The sequence below is a fragment of the Panthera uncia genome, chromosome D4 (assembly GCF_023721935.1).
Source record: "Panthera uncia isolate 11264 chromosome D4, Puncia_PCG_1.0, whole genome shotgun sequence".
NCBI classification, from domain to species: domain Eukaryota; kingdom Metazoa; phylum Chordata; class Mammalia; order Carnivora; family Felidae; genus Panthera; species Panthera uncia.
Genome location: NC_064807.1, coordinates 24,090,776 through 24,111,695, shown reverse-complemented (window position 1 = coordinate 24,111,695; position 20,920 = coordinate 24,090,776). Strand labels below are relative to the sequence as shown.

The 20,920-nt window shown below is 37.3% G+C and overlaps 1 protein-coding gene across 8 annotated transcripts in view; it reads left to right on the top strand.

The window, feature by feature from the left end:
* The window catches only part of GKAP1 (G kinase anchoring protein 1), an 80,699-nt gene that overhangs the window by 1,519 nt on the left and 58,260 nt on the right, over positions 1-20,920 (top strand). For 7 of the 8 annotated variants that reach the window (XM_049652168.1, XM_049651693.1, XM_049651817.1 and 4 more), the window contains 2 exons: positions 12,095-12,347; positions 13,786-13,929. In XM_049652168.1, coding sequence (XP_049508125.1) covers positions 12,138-12,347; positions 13,786-13,929 — 354 coding nt within the window. In that variant the 5' untranslated portion in view covers positions 12,095-12,137. Of the gene's footprint in view, positions 1-5,196; positions 5,550-12,094; positions 12,348-13,785; positions 13,930-20,920 lie in introns of those variants that run through there. The other variant, XM_049652096.1, reaches the window with a different exon arrangement.

Sequence of the window (20,920 nt, the reverse complement as noted above, 5' to 3'; positions counted from 1 at the left end):
AGGCGCAGATTGGATTAGGGAAGCAGTACTTAACTATGAAGAAAAAGTGGAATTTAGGACATACCCATTAAATTTACGTGGCTTGTTTGTAGTAAGTGTGTTGGGAGCAAGGTTTTGGTATGTACTTGGCAAGTGTTGGTTGTGAACTTTATAAGAAGCCAAAGTGAAAGATTGCTTAGTTGTGTTGCCTTGAGGAACAGAACATGAAATAATACGTTAACATTTTTTTCACCAGGTACTGAATCACTGATACTCAGTGCCATTTCATTTTATGCTCAATCTGTTTTTTTATTTTATTTTTTATTTTTTATTTTTTTTAAGTTTATTTATTTTGAGAGCAAGAGCACAAGTGAGGGAGGGGCAGAGAGAGAGAGAGAGAGAGAGAGAGGGAGAGGGAGAGAGAATCCCAAGCAAGCTCCGTGCTGTGAGTGGGGAGCCCAACAAAGGATTCGATCCCACGAACCCATGAAGGGGTTCAAATCATGACCTGAGCCAAAATTAAGAGGCGGTAGCTCAGCCGGCTGAACCGCCCAGGCGCCTCTCAATCTGTTTTCCTAAATCTAAGTTATATTTCAAGGAGGCCACTACCTCGTATTAATTTCTTTTTTTGATTAGGCCAAACTGGTTGATAGTGTTAATGGAAGATGATTATCATTTTATTAAAGAAATATATTTGGTTGTTGATTGAGGATTTTATACAGGTGTCAATTCTGAATTGCCCTAATTGTGGTTCCCAGGACTGAGATAGGGCTACTGCTACCATTTTTCTTGACCCTACAGAGCTCACAGTCTGGAGGAATGAGGTCATAGTGGCAGTAGTCCTCAGAACTTTGGTGGAAGAGCCTGAGAGTACTAACCATTAATCCTGCTGTTTACAGTTTAGGTTATTCATTTTTAGAAAGAGTTTATTTAATTAAGTACCTGGTATATCCTAATTCTTTTTAATCAACACTTTAACCGGTATGTTTCTTAAATATGTTTCCTGAACAAAATCGGTTGTGATGATCACTTACTAGAATGGCATTTCTAATGAAACAAATTTGAACTGCTAATAATCATTGTTCGTTCACATTTGCATTATGGGAATGGGGGGTTATCTATAGTGCACTTTGCACTTTCTTTTGCTGTGCATTCTTCTTGAAGACACATATTTCATTGCATAGAGAGCTGTGTACTTGGGGAATATAAATATTTTTTTTAAATTCAGTGAAATTATCTTTTGTGTGTCCGGTCCTGTGGTTTTGTTAGGGATTGACTTTCAGAATGTTGACATCATGATTGTAGGTGGCTAGGCACAAGGGTTAACATAATTTTAATGGGATCCATTCAACAAAGTAAATATAAACGTACAGAAATATTACAGAGGGAATGATTAATTTGAGGCAGGTCAGACAAAGCTTCATAGAGATGCTGGCCTCTGAGTAGGCTTTTGAAGGATGAATAGAAGGTGTTTTTTTTTTAATGTTTATTATTATTTTTGAGAGAGAGAGAGAGAGAGAGCAAGCGCACAAGTGGGGGAGGTGCAGAGAGACACACAGAGGTACAGAATCCAAAACAGGCTCCAGGCTTTTAACTGTCAGCACAGCCCGATGTGGAGCTCAAACCCACGAACTGTGAGATCGTGACCTGAGCCAAAGTCAGATGCTCAACCGACTGAGCCACCCAGGCACTCCAAGAATGAATAGAAGTTTTAAGTGGAAGAGAGAGAGGGCATTTTAGGCGAAGGGAACAGAAAAAAGATATAAACAAGTAAAACTAAAAGTGTGTTCAGGAAATTTTTAAGTAGTTTATTTTGTTATAGCATCGGAGGAAGGACAGTTGCTATAGAAAGCCCTAACGTATGCTATAATATTTAATAAGTCAAATAATTGGCCTTTTGAATATTGAGTATATTTTTAAATGGAGATTTCACTATAATTTGATATTGCTGTCATCTCAAGTATAGAGCAATTAATAGTTTTTACTAATGGTAGTCTTTGAGAAATTATAGAATATTGCACTTATAGGTTACAAGCTGCCTGTATATTTACATTTGTGAACTTACTTGTGTTCTTGTGCATTTTCACCTGAAACATTTGTTTTTAAATTGTTTTTGGGGGCGCCTGGGTGGCTCAGTCAGTTAAGCGACTGACTTCGGCTCAGGTCATGATCTCACGGCTTGTGGGTTCAAGCCCCGTGTCGGGTTCTGTGCTGACACCTCAGAGCCTGGAGCCTGCTTTGGATTCTGTGTCTCCCTCTCTTTCTGCCCCTCCCCTGCTCACGCTCTGTCTCTCTCTCTCAAAAATAAATAAACATTAAAAAAAATTTTTAATTGTTTTGTGAATTTTCTTTTGTCTTCCTTCAGCTACCTAAGTTAGCATATGTTATTTTTATTTTTTTGTTGAGGTAAAATTGGTATATAACACATTAGTTTCAGGTGTACAGCATAATTTATGTTTGCATATACTATAAAGTGATCGTCATAATAAGTCTAGTTACCTACTATCTGCTGTCATATAGTTAACCCCTTTCATTCTTTTTCACCTATCCCCTAAACCCCTTCCCCTCTGATAACCACCAATCTGTTCTCTGTATCTATGAGTTTTATTTGTTCTTTTGCTTTTTAGATTTCACATATAAATGAAATCAGATGGTATTTGTCTTTCTCTGATTTAGTTCACTTAGTATAATACTCTCAAGGTCTATCTATGTTGTCACAAATGGCAAGATTTCCTTTTATGTGACTGAATAGTAAGTGTGGTATATAAACCACATTTTCTTTATCCATTCAAACATCACTGGACACTTAGGTTGTTTACATATCTTGGCAGTTATAATATACTTGCTAGTGGAATTGCTGGAACATATGGTAGTTCAATTTTTAATTTTTTGAAGAATCACCATACTGTTTTTTCATAGCAGCTGTATCAATTTACATTCTCAACAACAGTGCACAAAGCTTCCCTTTTCTCCCCAACCTCTCCAACACTTGTTATTTCTTGTCTTCTTTTTTTTAAAGTCTTATTTTTGAGAGGGAGAATACAAGAGGGGGATGGACAGAGAGAGAAGGGGACCAAGAATCAAAGCTGGCTCTGTGTTGACAGCTGAGAGCAGAGAGCCCGATGCAGGGCTCAAACTCACAAACCCTGAAATCATGACCTGAGCCAAAGTTGGACACTTAATTTACAGAGCCACCGAGGCATGTCTCTTGTCTTTTTTGATAATGGGCATTCTGACAGGTGTGAGATGACATCTCATTGTGGTTTTGCTTTACATTTCTCTGATGATTAGCAATGTTGAGCATCTTTTCATGTGCCCATTGGCCATCCTTCTGACTTCTTTGGAAAAGTGTCATTCAGATCCTCTGCCCATTTTTTAATTGGATTTTGATGTTGTTGTTGTTACTGAGTTGTATGAGTTCTTTATATATTTTGAATAGTAGCTCCTTATCAGATATCTTCTTCCATTCAGTAGGTTGCCTTTTTTGTTTTGATAATGGTTCCTTTGCTGTGCAAATATCTTCTTCCATTCAGTAGGTTGCTTTTTTTGTTTTGATAATTGTTTCCTTTGCTGTGCAAAAGCTTTTTGTAATCCCATTTGTTTATTTTTGCTTTTGTTGCCATTGCCTTTGGAGTCAGATCCAAAACAAATACTGCCACGGGTAATGTCCAGGAGTTTACCACCCATGTTGTCTTACAGGAGTTTTATGGTTTCTGGTCTCACATTTAGGTCTTTCTAAATGTGAGTTAATATTTTGAGTTAGTATTTTGTATGGTATAAGATAGTAATCCATATAAGATAGTGGTTCTGTTTCATTCTGTTGCATGTGGCTGTCCAGTTTTCCCAGTACCATTTATTGAAGAGACTCTCCTTTGCTTATTGTGTATTTCCTCCTTTGTGTAAATTAACCATGTTTGTGTGGGTTTTCTGGGCTCTATTCTGTTGGTCTGTGTGTCTGTTTTTATGCCAGTACTATACTGTTTTGATTACTGTAGCTTTGTAGTATAGTTTGAAATCAGAAGCATGATATCTCTAGCTTTGTTCAAGATTGCTTTGGCTATTTGGGATCTCTTGTGGTTCCATACAAATTTTAGAGTTATTTGTTCTAGTTCTGTGAAAAATGCCTTTGTAGTTTTGATATGGATTGCATTGAATCTGTAGATTGCTTTGGTAGTATGAACATTTTAACAATATTAATTTTTCTAGTCCGTGAGCACAAAATATCCATTTATTTGGGTCTTCCTCAATTTCTTTCATCAGTGTGTTATAGGTTTTAGTGTACAGGTCTTTCAGCTGCTTGGTTAAATCTATTCTTTTTGATGTAGTTGTAGATGGGATTGTTAATTTGTCTTTCTGATAGCCTTTTTGTTTGTTTAAAGATTTTATTTTTAAGTGATCTCTACATTCAACATGGGGCTCAAACCTACAATCCTGAGGTCAAGAATCACATGCTCTCTGGGGCGCCTGGGTGGCTCAGTCAGGCGACCAACTAATGCTCAGGTCATGATCTTGCAGTTTGTGAATTCAAGCCCCACGTAGGGCTCTATGCAGACAGCTCAGAGCCTGGAGCTTGCTCTGTCTCCTTCTGTCTCTCTCCCCTTCCCCACTCACACTCACTCTCTCTCTCTCTCTCTCTCTCTCTCAAAAATGTGAATAAACATTAAAAATTTTTTTAAATAAATAAAGAGTCAAACGCTCTGAGCCAGCCAGGCACCCTGCCTTTAAGTTATTTTTAAAAGGAGACTCAAAGGGAAGAGGGGAAATATACAAAATAATCATTAAATTTCTGGACTAACAACGTGATTTGTATAGTATTTTAGTAATAGATAAATGGCTGTTTAATTTACAGCACTAGCCACCACATTCATAGACTGACCAATGTTGGCAGCTTACAGGATGTCTGGCATGTGTTTTTTGCCTGGTGTATCTTAATTATGTCCATGTCACTTAAGGGTATATAAACATCTGGACATTTGAGTATTTGGATTTTAAAGACCATATGAGACAGAAAGAAAAGGGAAATAGTAGGGGGAGGGAGAAGAGCTCTATTTGAACCTGTTTATCCTAATATCTCTTTGCTGTGACTATAGATGGAGATGTAGAAGTTTAGGACACAAGACTGAAAGAATAGTGTTCTGAAGGAATAGTAACTGTAGCCATTCCCTGAACTAGTGTCTTTATTTTTATTTTTTATTTTTTTTAATGTTTGTTTATTTTTTGAGAGAATGAGAGAGAGACAGAGACAGAGCACGAGCAGGGGAGGAGCCGAGAGAGAGCGAGATGCAGAATCTGAAGCAGGCTCCAGGCTCTGAGCTGTCAGCACAGAGCCTGATGTGTGGCTCAAACCCATGAACTGTGAGACCATGACCTGAGCTGAAGTTGGATGCTTAACCGACTGAAGCACCCAGGTGCCCCTGAATTAGTGTCTTTAAAATGCCTGATATTTTCATGGTCTGCCTTTCTCCCCTTTTCTCTTCAAGGTTTACCAAAAAAAAAAAGGTTTCAAATGAATCCCTGGATTGTATAACATGACTATCTTTTTGTAACTTCTGAAAAGTTTGTTAATGCAGGTAATGTTCTCCTAAAAGTGTGCAGTCAGTCTTTGACAACTGCTGTCTGTCATTTGTCTTCTTCATCAGTAACATGAAGACCAGGGGCATCTCAATGTCAATCTGACCTGTAGTTGGCCCTTTTTAAGTTTTGATACAGGGCAGGAAAAAAAATCAATATTGCAGTGATTACCTTATATTTACCCTTTTGAATTTAGGTGTAGATGACCATTTTCCCTTTTCAAAATGAATTTTTTTCTTATAGAAGAAATATGGTCATTATAGAATATTTAGGGAAATAGTGAAAACTGTAGAAAAGACAGTAAGCATAATGAGTAATCCCATGGATTTCCTTCTTTTTGGTATGTATGGAAATAATATTCATATTTACAAATTGGGGATTGTTTTTATATTTTTATTTCCTTCTTTCATTTAAAATTTACATTTCCTTTCTCCTCCACTTCTGAAGTACTAGTTAGTGTACCTTTGACATGGTGCATAGATTTCTTTCATGGCTATTGAGGTAGACGATGTGTTAGCTCTTACCTTTTTTTTTTGTTTTAAATGTTTATTTATTTTTGAGAGAGAGAGAGATGGGGAGGGCAGAGAGAGAGACAGACAGACAGAATCCAAAGCAGGCTCCAGGGTCCAGGCTCTGAGCTGTTTCCGCAGAGCCCATTGTGGGGCTCGAACTCATGAATCGAGATCATGACCTAAGATGAAGTCGGTTGGACGCTTAACCAACTGAGCCACCCAGGAGCCCAATTTTTTTAAGTACAGCGTGCAGCACAGATGATCCAGCCCTTCCAGTTGTTTCATTTCCCTACCCCCTATTCTGTTCTCCTGTTTTACATCCCTGCCTCTGACCAAACAAGGAAACATTATCCATGAACATTTCTCTTTCCAGCTATCCATTCTTAAAGTATTTTAACACATGGTTGCTGAAGTGTAGCATAGGTAGCTGCCTCCTCAGAAAAACATTTTTTTTGTCTTTTCACTGTTTTTCAATTAACACTATTCTAATGCTTTCTTTTCACTTTGTTGTTCTTTTATTATTTCTTTACATTCATTCAGGAATTGTTTATTGTTTGTCTGCTGTGTTTAAGACGTAGTCCTTACTGTGATTTTTGGGTTTCAGGTAGATGGGTGTTTCCCTTCTGCCATTTGTTAGGCATAATCTTCAGGTGTTTGACTGTCTTCAGTGGTTGACTGCTTGACCACTACTTCTCAGTGCCTAAATCCTTTTTCCTTTCATAAATTAAAGCCTTAGCTTTGAGAAGGGCTGGATGTTAAGTTTCATAACACTTTCTGCAATGGAGTCAGACAAGCTTAGCCAAATTTTTAAATAGCTTGTGCCTGTTCTGTGCCTTTTAGGACCTGGAGACATACTTTAGTTAAAAATCATAGTAAGAACACCAGTAGATGTTTGTATTTGAGTGCTTCTGCTGTACTGGCTACTGTTCTAAGCTCTTCACATATATTATTTAACCTTTACAACAACCCAGTGAGCTATGTGCACTCTTGTCCCTATTTCACAGAGGAAGCAGGTGGATTGCTCAGGAGCTCTAAGCAAGCAGCAAGTTGACCAGGTTTGACTAGGCCTTCTTGCTCCAGGTCAGCACTCATAAGGTAGCGCTTTCCTGCCCTCTGACTTCTGCAGTACAAACATAAAAGACCAGAGCATCTCATTGTCCCCAAACTGGGAGGAGATCTACAGCGTCTTTAAAAGAGCTGGGTGGAAAAAGGTGTTACATTTTCTTTATAGTATTTGATTAGGATAAGTAAGACAAAATATAAAGTATTAGGAAAGATATTAAATGTTGAATTTGTATAAAACTTCAGAATCTTTTCAGGGTTTCTAATGAGAAAATTGTGCTTGCTTCTGTGAACATAAATTTTTAAACAGGTTTATCCATGAAATAAGAATATACAAGTGGGTGTTATATGTAAGTGATGAATCACTAAATTCTACACTTGAAACCAATTTTACCATATATATTAACTAATTAGAATTTAAATAAAAACCTGAAATCAGAAAAAATATACTATTCCTGACCCAGACTTTTAGATGATGTTTTCTTCAAATTGAGTTCTCATTGATATTTTGTTTAGCTGAGTAGGTAATTAAAACAAAACAAAACAAAATATTTTTGTTGTATAACTGTTCAACAATTTGTAACAATTGAAAATATTTTTAGAGAATTTAAAAGCATTTCTCTGAAAATGTAATAAAGAATTTTTTTTGTGATAAAATGAAAGGAGTTCAATAAGACTTTGTAACTACAAGTGTTTAAAATGACAAAACTCTTTTTGTCATTTTAAATGACAAAAATGAAAAAGCAAATGCTTTTTCAGAAAGCATGTGCATTGTTTGAGCAGTCACCTTGCAGCTAGATTTATGCCATTAAAAAGGCATATCACCGGCAAGTGGGAGGAAGTACCTGCCACTTGTGAACATAGAGCTTTCAGGCCATTACTTGGAACCTTGCTCACTAGGAGATTCTGTGCTCTGCCCCTCCTCACAGCAGCCACTGCTCCCTGTACTGCACGGCTTGCATTTGGGGCACCTAGAACACAAACTCTTCCAACAGTTCCTTGGACCTGCCTACTCTGATGGGCACCGGTGCCTTCTACACTTGTCTGAGGAAGTAGATTTCCAGGGGCTCCTGCACTGCCCTCTTCACAGTTGACAAATAACTGCAGAGCAGCATGTGCAGGCGCTGTCCTCTGGGGAGCACCACACGAGGCTGCCTGCATCTGATGGTGATGGGCCCAGCATCTCTGAATCATTCTCCAGGGTTTTCTTAGGTGCCCCAAGGACTGAGGGAAACAATATTTGAGGATACGTTGGTCAGAAAGCTCTGCCCTGTGCCACAGAAAGAAAATTTCTGTGAGCTTTGTGGAGATGTTTTATTTTTTTTTAAATATTTTCTAAGGTTATTAATTTTGAGAGAGAGAGAGAGAGAGCGTAAGAGGGGGAAGAGCAGAGAGCAAGGGAGAGAGAGAATCCTAAGCAGGTTCACGCTGTAAGCACACAACCTGATGCAGGGCTCGAACCCACAACTGTGAGATCATGACCTGAGCCAAAATCGAGTCAGACGCTTAACCAACTGAGCCACCCAGGTGCCCCAAGATGTTTTAGATAGACAATTGTGAACATTTAGCTCATGTAGAACAATCTAAATGTGAAATTCATGGTTTTGATATTAGTCCTAGAATGGAAAATAAATTTATTTGTGCAAGAAATCAGTCACGATAAGGCCAGATTATGCTGTAATAACAACCTGAAAATTTCAGCAACCTAAAACAGCAAAGTTGCTTTCTTGCTTAAGCTACATATCCATTACAGGTTAATAAGGAGATTTTATTCATTGTAATTTCAGACTCCATCAGACTTGACTGATGGAGACTCCAGCTCAGCATATATTTCCACAATCACAGAAATAGGAACCACATTCTGGCTTTTAAAGCTTTTTAAAGCTTATATTTCACTGGCGAAAGTAAATGACATGGTCATGCCTCCCATTCAGTAGGAGAGTGGTATGTAATTCTCCTTCAGGGAGGGGCAGTAAGTATTTGTGAATGGCTAACACATGCAATTTATAGTCCCAGGAGTTAACATTAAATGTGGCAATAGTTGTTGAACAACTGTACAGGATCTTTGTACCTAAAGTGCTCAAAGCAACTAAAACTTAAAGGATTTGGGGTGTCTGGGTGGCTCAGTCGGTTAAGCGTCTAACTTTGGCTCAGGTCATGATCTCACGGTTCCTGAGTTCAAGACCTCCATAGGGCTTTCTGCTGTCAGTGTGGAGTACACTTCAGATCCCTTGTCCCCCTCTCTCTCTCTGCCTCTCCCCAGCATGCGCACTCTCTCTCTCTCTCTCTCTCTCAAAAATAAACAAACTTTTTTTTAAAAAAGGATTTTAACGTGGCATGTTAAAGTTGAAGCAGTATTAATGCTTTCCATAGTGTTTTTGAGTCTTGAACTTCTTTTTCGTTTTGTAATATGGTATATTCTCCTGTGTAGTAACTTAATTCTCATGCTTGCAGCAAAGATTTAAGTCTAATAATATGTCGTAATTGGGGCGCCTGGGTGGCTCAGTCGGTTAAGCATCCGACTTAGGCTCAGGTCATGATCTTGCAGTTTGTGAGTTTGAGCCCCGTGTTGGGCTCTGTGCTGACAGCTCAGAGCCTGCAGCCTGCTTCAGATTCTGTGTCTCCCCTTCTCTCTGCCCCTCCCATGCTCATGCTCTGTCTCTCTCGGTTTCTCAATAACAAATAAACGTTAAAAAAATTTAAAAATATGTCATAATTTATCAATGTGATGCCATCTCTATATGTCATGGTATTTAATCTTAATTTGCATATAGGGTATATGAACAATAAGTATTAACATGGTTTTATAATAAAAATACTCTGATTTAGTAGCTACTAGGTAGCATCTTCAAATATCAGCTCTTTTTTTTTTTTTTAATTTTTGTGCATTGTTTCACAAAAAAATTGAAAGCTTTCCAAATAATTTTCCGGATTCTTAGGTTAAGATGGAAGTTTGAATGCATGCTTCTCATTTTTGTTCCCTCATGAAAACATATAAACTATAGTGTGTGGTTAGCTTTCAAAATGGACCTCAGTGATTCTCACTTCTAGTATTTGTACTTTTGCATAGTCCTCTACCATACTGAATAGGGGGGAACCTGTGGAAAAAATAGGATATTTTGGAAATGACAGTAGCTGGTTTGGATATGAGTACTGTGCCTCCAGATAGATATGTTAAAACTGTAAAGACAAGCAAATGAATAACACGAAAATTAGGATAATTATCTCTGGACAGGGTGAGTTGGATGCTATTGGGGAGAGGCACAGGGTGAGTTAACATTCTGTTAATCTTAGTGCTGGGTAACTGGAATGTTCATTTATTTAAAAAAATTTTTTTACTGAGTTGTGTACTTGATAGATTTCAAAATAAAAATGAACAAATTTCTGAATTTCACAATCTATTAAGAAAATGTGGTTCTTTTTGGGGCACCTGGGTCACTCAGTTGGTTGAGTGTGAACTTCAGCTCAGATCATGATCTCAAGGTTCGTGGGTTCGAGGGGTTGAGCCCTGCATCAGGCTCTGTGCTGACAGCTCAGAGCCTGGAGCCTGCTTTGGATTGTGTCTCCCTCTCTCTCTGCCCCTCCCCTGTGCTTGTGGTCTGTCTGTCTGTCTGTCTGTCTCTCTGTCTCTCTCTCAAAAATAATAAACATTAAAAAAAAGAAAATATGTTTTTTTTTTAATTGAAAGAGTACCAAGTCTAGGAGTCTTCTAGTAGTTACGGGGCTTCTTACTTTGAACTTGCAGAGCAAGGTTCAGCAAACCTAGGTTCATGTCGTGACTGCCAATAACTTGCAGATTGACCTTAGGCAAGTCACTTAACCAGTCTAAGTACCAGTTGCCTCCTCTGTAAAACTAAATGATTTGGGTTAGGTATTACTGCAAGACCTTTAATATCCTAAGTGTATAGGTGTACTCAAGGTATGCTGAAACTAGTGAACCAGAAGATAATGTGGAAGGTGATTTGAAAAAGTTTCCTTTGGTTCTCTATTTTGTTGTCAGTTCTGTGACTTAGTAGCAGTCTCCAGAATCAATTTTAAGGTAGTATTTTGTGAATGATAGGAGTGTTTTTCCTTTTCTACTCCTTTTTTCCTGTCTTGGAAGTTGGAGATTAACATGTAGTTAGTTGGGCTGAGGGTCTCTGCAGTGTAAAAAATATTCCTACTTCATTGTAAACCATGTTGGTTTAACATGTTCTCTGTACATATGTATATATTACAGCAGTACACTTAAAAAAAAAATCATGAATTTTTGAAAACCGTATATGGAAAAACGAATACATTTTATTGGTGGTAGTCTTGCGATAGTTGTGAAATCTCATATCTTTTCTCTATTTTCTATTTTACAGTTGTATATTGCTTACTTAAATTAGAAAAGAATATCATACCCAGGCCTTATGGGTATGAATCCAAATATTACTAAATCCAAGGGTGCCTGGGTGGCTCAGTTGGTTGAGCCTCCAACTCAGTCTCAGCTCAGGTCTTGATCTCTGGGTCATGAGTTCAAGCCTGGTGCTGGGCTGTGCATTGAGCTCCACACTGGGTGTGAAGCCTACTTGAAAAAAAAAACAAACAAAAAACCCCCCAAAAAACCCAATTATTACTAAATCCAGTGTTGGGAGAAGTGTGTGTGTGTGTGTGTGTGTGTGTGTGTGTGTGTGTGTGTTGTTCTCGAATCTAGAACAGATTTTTTTTTTAATTTTTTTTTTTCAACGTTTTTTATTTATTTTTGGGACAGAGAGAGACAGAGCATGAACGGGGGAGGGGCAGAGAGAGAGGGAGACACAGAATCGGAAACAGGCTCCAGGCTCCAAGCCATCAGCCCAGAGCCTGACGCGGGGCTCGAACTCATGGACCGCGAGATCGTGACCTGGCTGAAGTCGGACGCTTAACCGACTGCGCCACCCAGGCGCCCCTCTAGAACAGATTTTACTGAGCATATTTACTCATCTGCCTCTTGTCCTTCCCTACAGGAATTATTCTTGACAAAAGTATTTTAAAATAGAAATCGTTACAATGGCCTCAGCAGTACTTAGTTCTGTTCCCACGACTGCTTCTCGTTTTGCCCTATTGCAAGTAGATAGTGGCAGTGGTTCTGATTCTGAGCCCGGAAAAGGCAAAGGTCGGAATACTGGAAAGTCTCAAGCAAGCAAATCAACTACAAATGAGAAAAAGAGAGAAAAAAGAAGAAAAAAGAAGGAACAACAACAGAGTGAAGCAAATGAGGTAACAATTAGAACTTTTTGTGTCTGCTCTCCCAATAGACTGTGAGCAGAAGTCCAAACCAAGGGGTCAGTGAGAGCCAGGCTCTCTCTGAGACTCTGAGTAGAGCCCTTCCTAGGCTCTTCCTAGCTTCTGTGGCTGCATCATTCAGTCTTTGCCTCTGCTGTGACTTAGCGTCCTTTGTGTGTCTCTGTCTTCACCTCTTCTTGTGGGGACAACAGTCATATTGGTTTAGGGCCCATTCTCATTCAGTGAAACTGTATTATTGTAAGTTATCTTGATTACCTCTGCAAGATCTTATTTTCTAAATGAGGTCCCATTCACGGACACCTGAGGGTTTTAGGCCTACTACATATCTGTTGGGAGATTACAATTCAATCCATAACAACTTCTTAATAGTTTTATCTCTTGTTTCACTTGCTGCATCTCAGATCATGATGATGTGACTGTTACTTGAGACTGGTTTAGCCAGTCCACTTTTAGCTCATCATGTTATTTTGTGGACTAGGCCCTGTATTTTTAAGGACTAGCAAAGTAGTTGCTGGAGTTGTTTAAACTTTTAAATTTGTAAGCCATTAAACTTTAATCTTTTTTTTTCTTTAATTTTTTTAATGTTTATTTTTGAGAGGGAGAGAGACAGAGCATGAGTAGCAGAGGGGCAGAGAGAGAGGGAGACACAGAATCTGAAGCAGGCTCCAAGCTCTGAGGTGTCCTCACAGAGCCCGACGTGGGGCTCGAACTCACAAACCGCAAGATCATGACCTGAGCCGAAGTCGGACACTTAACCGACTGAGCCAGCCAGGCACCCCAACTTTAATCTTTTTGAATCCCACTGTTTTGCTTTTTTAAAAAATGAAGTATAGTTGACATACAGTGTCATGTATGTCATGTATGTATGTTTTAAGTACTTTGCATCTATTGACACAGTTAATAACAACACAACAACCCTGTAATAATCAGTAATGATATATTATCATTATCCCCATTTAAAAATTTTTTTCTTTTACTTGGGGGTAGTTGACACATACTGTTACATTAGTTTCAGGTGTACAGTATAGTGATTCAACAGGTTTATCCATTATGCTATGCTCACCACAAGCCATACAGTGTCATATTAGCTTCAGGTGTACAACATAGTGAAAAGTACACTTGTTATCCTGTTTTACACTTCTATAAACTTCTTCCTTTAAGTAAAGTAGAATCATTAAAATCATGGTATAATAGAATACAGTCCATTTTCACTTATTGTTTCATTTAGAAACCCACCAATATTATCTAAATACCTGTGAAGTTACTATTTTACAAAGATTAAGAAAAGCACAAATAGTGACTCTGAGCATAATGAGTGGAATAGAAATATTATTGACTTCTTAACAAAAAATCATTAGTATTCTAGAATTGGTAGACTGAATTTAATGATTTTTGTTCATTTGTTTCATAGCTCAGGAATCTTGCTTTTAAGAAAATTCCCCAGAAATCCTCCCATGCCATTTGTAATGCTCACCACGAGCTTTCATTACCAAACCCAGTACAGAAGGATTCACGAGAAGAGAATTGGCAAGAGTGGAGGCAAAGAGATGAACAGGTACAGCTAAGTAAATCAAATTGTTTTGCTTTGTATTTTGATGAATGTGTGCATTTTTATTTAATTATTTTTTAAGTTTATTTATTTATTTTGGCGGGGGAGGGGCAGAGAGAGAGGAAGAGAGAGAATCCCAAGCAGGCTCTGTGCTGACAGCCCAGAGCCTGAGGCAGGGCTCGAGCTCATGATTTGAGATCATGACCTGAGCCTAAATCAAGAGTTGGAGGCTTAGCTGACCGAGCCACCTAGGCACCCCAAATTTATGCATTTTTAAAATGGCAGTGTATCTGAATCCATGACAACACTATTCTGATGAGCATACTGTATTGGATTAATTCACACATCTTTTGCTTTTACTGAGAGGCTCTGTTTTTTATCTAGGAAAAAGTTGATATATTTGTTATTTTATGTAATTCAAAGCAGTTATTTTGTGAGTTTTCAGTTTATATGCCTTTTTACAAGTGAGGGAGAGATACAGAAGGTAAAACAACAAGATTGAATTATTTCATGTCAAGAGATGAGTATTTGTAGGGTCAGAGGTCTCTTGTTAATACTTAGTCACAGTTTTGCTTAAAAAAGAAAAACTTTGAAGGTAAACTTCCTCTTCAACTTTGATGTAACATAGTATATGACATTTGTTAGTTTAACTTATTTATATGGTATTTTGTGCTTCTATTAAATAGATATCAGTAATAACCAAATCAGGTAATTTTTAAGACCAGTCAGTTTCTTTTTCTGTGTGGTGTTCAGGAAAATAACATACTAAGCCTAGAATGTACTCTAGGAGATACTGGATGTATGAGAAATGAATAGTTACTTATTTGCTTACTTGTTAAACTGTCATTTAATCCATTGGGAAGAGGTATTGTTTTATCAGATATTTGACTTAATAGAGTGCTATACCTATCATGCTTCAGTTACTAGTTTTAAAAGATTTAGAGTATACTAAACTGTGCTCTTAACACATCAGCTGTATTAGTTATCACATTTTCATTAGGATTGTGTAGTGCCTTAGGCTCATCATCACAAGCATCAGTTATTATACAAGAGCTGTTTGCAGATGCCATTTAAAAGATATTTCCAGGCAGTGGATACTAGATACATTGTCTTGTATTAAACCCTCTAGTTTTTATTTGATTATTTCTTTTTTTCCTTCTATGGCATTTATTATGACAAATTCTTACAAGTATAAATGTAATGATCTACTTTGTTTAGACAGTAATAGAATTTACCAGTGTCTTCACCAGAGAGAATTTCTCCCAGTGGCCCTAAGAGCACTGGAAAATTAATGAAGGAAAACTACTCAAATTTGCACCAAAATCCATTTTGTGTAATGTGGGAACCTGAGCACAGATATTTGATTGCCCTTCTTCCTGCCCCTACTGATTGCTGCCAGAATGACCAGGTAATTATGAAAAGAAAATAGTTGACATGGCCCTGGCCCTATACAAGAATATCATCCCTGGCTCAGGAACTTTGAGGAACTTCTGCTGGATATGCTATTGATGGGCCACTTAGGAAAACCTGGTAGCATATTTGGAAGTCTCACTTGCAGAAAATAATCAAGGTCATGAGAAGTAGAGTAGATGCTAGGATAATTAACACCGATGAATAGCAAAGAGATAAAGGCAGACCTTGGAACAGATGGACAGTAAATCATTTGGAATCTATTTTACTGTGTGGAATAACAAATTTTAAAAGTAGGGACCAGGCAGTGACTAAACGAGGCAAAAAGCCTGTAGAATGGTGGGTGTTCTCCCTGACACAATAAAGAAACAGCACAGTGAGAAATTCCAGTATTGAGGACTGAGCCAGACAAAAAGCTGACTATAGAAAGCTAGCCTGTTATGTGGCTACTTTTTTCTTTTTTTTTTTTTTTCAACGTTTATTTATTTTTGGGACAGAGAGAGACAGAGCATGAACGGGGGAGGGGCAGAGAGAGAGGGAGACACAGAATCGGAAACAGGCTCCAGGCTCTGAGCCATCAGCCCAGAGCCTGACGCGGGGCTCGAACTCACGGACCGCGAGATCGTGACCTGGCTGAAGTCGGACGCCCAACCGACTGCGCCACCCAGGCGCCCCATTTTTTTCAATCACAAAAGAGAAATTATGCTAAGACAAACTTTCCTACTCCTAAATCACCAAGGTGACTTTGGCTTCACAGAGCCTCAGCATAAAATCTGACAGCTGGAATTAAACAGCAACCAGGTGGATAGTAAACAAGCATCCACTCCATCTACATATGAGCAAACAGTGGAACTTAGTTGATCTCATCTCAGCTGAAGAAGTTTGTGCCATGTGAAAGGAAAAGAACATTGTACTTAGTCTCCAGAGTGAAAGCATACTTTGAAAAATATTTATTACAGGGAGCAGAAGTTGATTATAGACAGCACCTGTTCTTTTAATAAAAACCAAGGAGCTAGACCATTTTGTAAAAGTCAAGGGGATTAGTAATGATATATATAAGGTGAGGTGAAAAAGTGCCAAAGAAGTTGAAAAGAGGGGCGGGTGAAATAAAAAATTTGGGGGAAGTAAAATCATAGAATCTAAAATTTCATTAGAAAGACTAAAGAACAGAGTATACACTGAAGAAAATTGAGTCAATTGTATGAAGGAAAATTTGAGATAAATTTTGCCAATAAAATCAACCTAATAGATTGGAACACAGAACTGAAATCCAACAGAGGCAGAGTTAGGGTCCCTAAAACAAATAGAATAGAGGCAATCATTAAAGGTAATGTTGATAAAAATTTTCTTAAAGGACTTGAATCTGAGCTTGAAAGAACTTTTAAGCCTTTTTCAAAGGATTTTTTGGCAAAACTTTTTAAAAATTCTCTTAAAAGTATTTAATTTTAAGAATAAGAGACACAAAAATAATACTATAAATATATGCATGGGAGAAAAAGGTAAAAAATTAGACCAGCTACTTTAAATGGCAGAATTAAAATGTTAGGACCAAGAATTCTGTATCTAGCCAAGATGTCATTTTTTTGAATGCTCAAGAAATATATTCCCAGACATGGAAGGGCTAAGGAGGCATACTGCCATTATTCTTTCTGCAAATTTTTCTGAGATACACTCTTTGCCAATTAAGACAAATCTAAATAAAGAGCACAATTGGAAAGTACCAGTGGCGAACATTGAAGCTAGTTCAATACATAATTAACTCTAAGTAGTGTTTGTAAATTGTTATTAATGAGAACATAATTCACATGAAGAATTTGTCTAAAATGGAACGGAACCCCTGTTTTTGAACACAAAAATTAGTAAGGAAGTAGGTTGGGGAAGCCAATAGGTATTTTAAGATTTTTCATATTGATGACAAGATACATAGTTCCAAGTGTGATTTTTTTTTTTAATTTAAAAGAACTATTTATACACAAGACTTTTCATTCTATAAGTTTTAAATCAGTTGAAGAAAAAGAATTAAACCTGGTCCATATAAGCAGAAGTTATAAAGTAAAGGAAGATGCAAGGAAGCCTTTGAAATAAGATATGAAAAAGGATAATAGACAAATAATTTGTTTTATAAATAAATATAAATAGTTGAATTTACCCATTAAAAGACCAGTGGGGGCAAACTGCCTGGAACACATTTTGATCTTAATTCTTATCTTTTCCTTAACATTAAAAGTTGTGACACATTGACCTGAAAGAATAGGTTCAGACTATTCAAGATATTGTATATTTTGCTGAGGTATGTTATGGAAGTTGCTAGAAATTGTAGAGATAATCTTCAATGCAATATTAGTATCTTAAGAAATGTTTGTATCTCATTTTCCATTTTGTAGACTTACATCCATCTCAGCATACTTCAGAGTTGGAAAGATAGTGTTATATTTCCTATTTCTTTGCAGAATGGTATACATCAAAAGGAGGTATATGCTTTGCACTTGAAATGCACAAGTTTTATGTGATATATGAAGTATGTGAATTATATCTTAGTAAAGCTGTTTTTAACAAAGATGAATAGGCCTGCTTTGATTTGGTCATATTTATAATTTTTACTACTTTTAATATTGAATTAAGATCAAGAGACATACTGTTCAGTAATACCTGTTGCCTGGGAATAAATCTGTGGAGATACTGTTCAGGTACAGTTATACCTCCTTTATTCATGATACATTGATATTACTGATTCCAGTGTACCTTTTTGTAACTCTACATCATGGCTCAAAAATAATTAACTGAATAGAAAAATTTCTTCTCATGATAAGTTTTTAGTGATAAACCAATCAAAATTTGTGTGTTTCTTCCTCTTACTGATTCAAACCGCACATCACTGGTTTTATCTGACTCCGAAGTGGATTATCTGCTAGCATGTGTACAATAGTAATTGTTCTTTCACACTGAATCCTCTACTCCATTTGATTAAAGGTGTTTTGCCAATAGCTTGTTCTGTGTTTGTGAGTATACTATTTGTCATTAACCTGATGGCTGGTATAATAAGACCCTTGGCAATTGTTTGACTTGCATGTGTGTCTCTATATCTCTATAAGGAGTGCAAATTCAGATGAATCCTCTGTATTTTGGGGCTCTTTTTTTTTTTTTTTTTTTTAATTTTTTTTTTTTTCAACGTTTTTTATTTATTTTTGGGACAGAGAGAGACAGAGCATGAACGGGGGAGGGGCAGAGAGAGAGGGAGACACAGAATCGGAAACAGGCTCCAGGCTCCGAGCCATCAGCCCAGAGCCTGACGCGGGGCTCGAACTCACGGACCGCGAGATGGTGACCTGGCTGAAGTCGGACGCTTAACCGACTGCGCCACCCAGGCGCCCCTTGGGGCTCTTTTTTTAGCAACAAAATTCATCACTTTTCTTCTGGAAAAAGCATTACTTGGTACTTGTTCTGGAAAGACTCCTACAATTCATTGTGCTTTGAAAGTGAAACAAAAACTGGTGTCTTCAGGCTTCAGGTCTGACCATGTTTCATAGCAGGCAGCTAGGAACAAATAGGTTGACTCAACAAATCAAAATTTCAAATAGTCACTGTCTTAATTTTCTATTTATAATTTTCCTTTTCAGTTGCTTATATGGTATCGCTCTTGTCCTGACACAAACAGATATATATTCTGTATTCACTGTATTTGTGTCCTGTTTATTTAAAAATTCATGGTGTTTTTTATAAGTTGCAATGTTTATAGTTCTGTTTTCATTCCTACTTTTAATCCCTCAGTATATGATTAAACCAGTTTTGTTCCTTAGAGATACAATAGAGCATACAACAAAAAATGCAGACAAAAAATGTAAACGACACTCCAAGAATAAATAAACACTAAAAAAAAATTTTTTTAAGGGGCACCTGGGTGGTTCAGTTGGTTAAATGTCCGACTTCAGCTGAGGTCATGATCTCGTGGTTCATGAGTTCGAGCCCCGCGTCAGGCTCTGTGCTGACAGCTCAGAGCATGGAGCCTGCTTCCGATTCTGTCTCCCTCTCTCTCTTTGCTCCTCCCCCTCTTGTACTCTGTTTTTCCTCTCTCTCAAAAGTAAAAAAAAATTACAAAAAATGTAAACAACACTCAAAAGACATCAAGATACATTAACTAAAATGAACTGAACCTGATAATTAGTGTGTACACATAGATCCAATTTTTGTAGAACATTGACAACCTTTAAAATAATAATGTTCAGTAAGACTATTACAAGATTTCTGGGAAAATAATTCTGCTTTCCAAATTAGTGAAAGATAGGTGGTCCACACTCGGAAGATCATGGAGTTAGAGGATCACAGGGCACTGCTGCTGTTGTGACTAAATAAACGGTTGGGTGCAAGCATGAGAGGTCTTCAGAATGATGTTCTGTGTTGTGTTATAAAATCCTGTTCCCATGATGCCTGTGGGAAATGAGGAGTAGCTCTTCATTTTGAATTGGTTTTGCTTGAATTTAAAATGGGTAAAATTGTTATGGTACTTAGACTTACAAATCAATTAAAAAAAAAAAAAAATCAATTTTTAAAAATCTAGTTCCAAAATGTTTACCGTCCTTTCCATCTTTCATTGGTTCTTCATACTCTTTAACTGATCATAAGCCCTTGAGCTATAGGTTTGTTTAAATAGAAAAAAAAAATGTTTTACTACTAGATGGGGAGTAGGAGTCAATGAAGGAAGCCAAGAGGAAGGGGCTCTGAAGTACTCCATCTTGGGCACATGTAAGTATTTTCTTCAATCCTATAGGCATTGTAGTACCTACCTACCATTTCCTCTTTTTCTTCCTTTCCTCCTCTTCTCATAAATGAGGAATTCTCTATTTGCAAGCTTAATAGAAGATACTTTTTAAAAATCATGGTGATTTTTGCATTTTCTTGCCTGGTACCTGTCTTTTAGGCTCAGACTTCTTTTCCCCTGTTGGTTCTGCCTGTACGTGTTCTGATAAATTAGGTTGACAACTGTATTTATAGTAGTCTTATGATTAATTAATGCTGTAAGATATGTTTAGAGAATTTAGAATCATGTTTTCTTTCTCTTTCTTGAAGTTTTAGTCTTATGCTACCGTTCTCCCTGTTATCTAGGATCAAAAATCTTATCTTTGATTCATTCTTCTTTCATACTTCATGTTCAGTTAGTCTTCTAAAACTTGGCTATTCTTTTCTAAGATACAGCCTTTATTTTCTGTACTTTTATGTTCTGGTTCTATATGCTGAGATTACAGAGAGTTAGCCAAACACATTGATTCTAAGCCTTTATTTTTATAAGGGTTCAGTTTATTTCTTTAAAATTACTTTTATCAGCATTTCTCCTTCAGCTGCCCTTAGTCTGTAATTTTTAGGGAGTGTCTGGAATCTAATTCTGCCCTACCTAAGCAACCTCATTTTCCACTATACTCCAACATAGAGAAGGGGAATTCTAATTCACTGTTTGTAACTCTTGTGGCAGGCAGGCACTGTGCTAGGTACTTTACATGTATTAATAGCTTTAAATCTTGAAAACTACCCTGTAAGGTTGATATTTCTATTTCCTTTTTTATATGTGAAGAAACTGAAATTTACAGAACTTCTG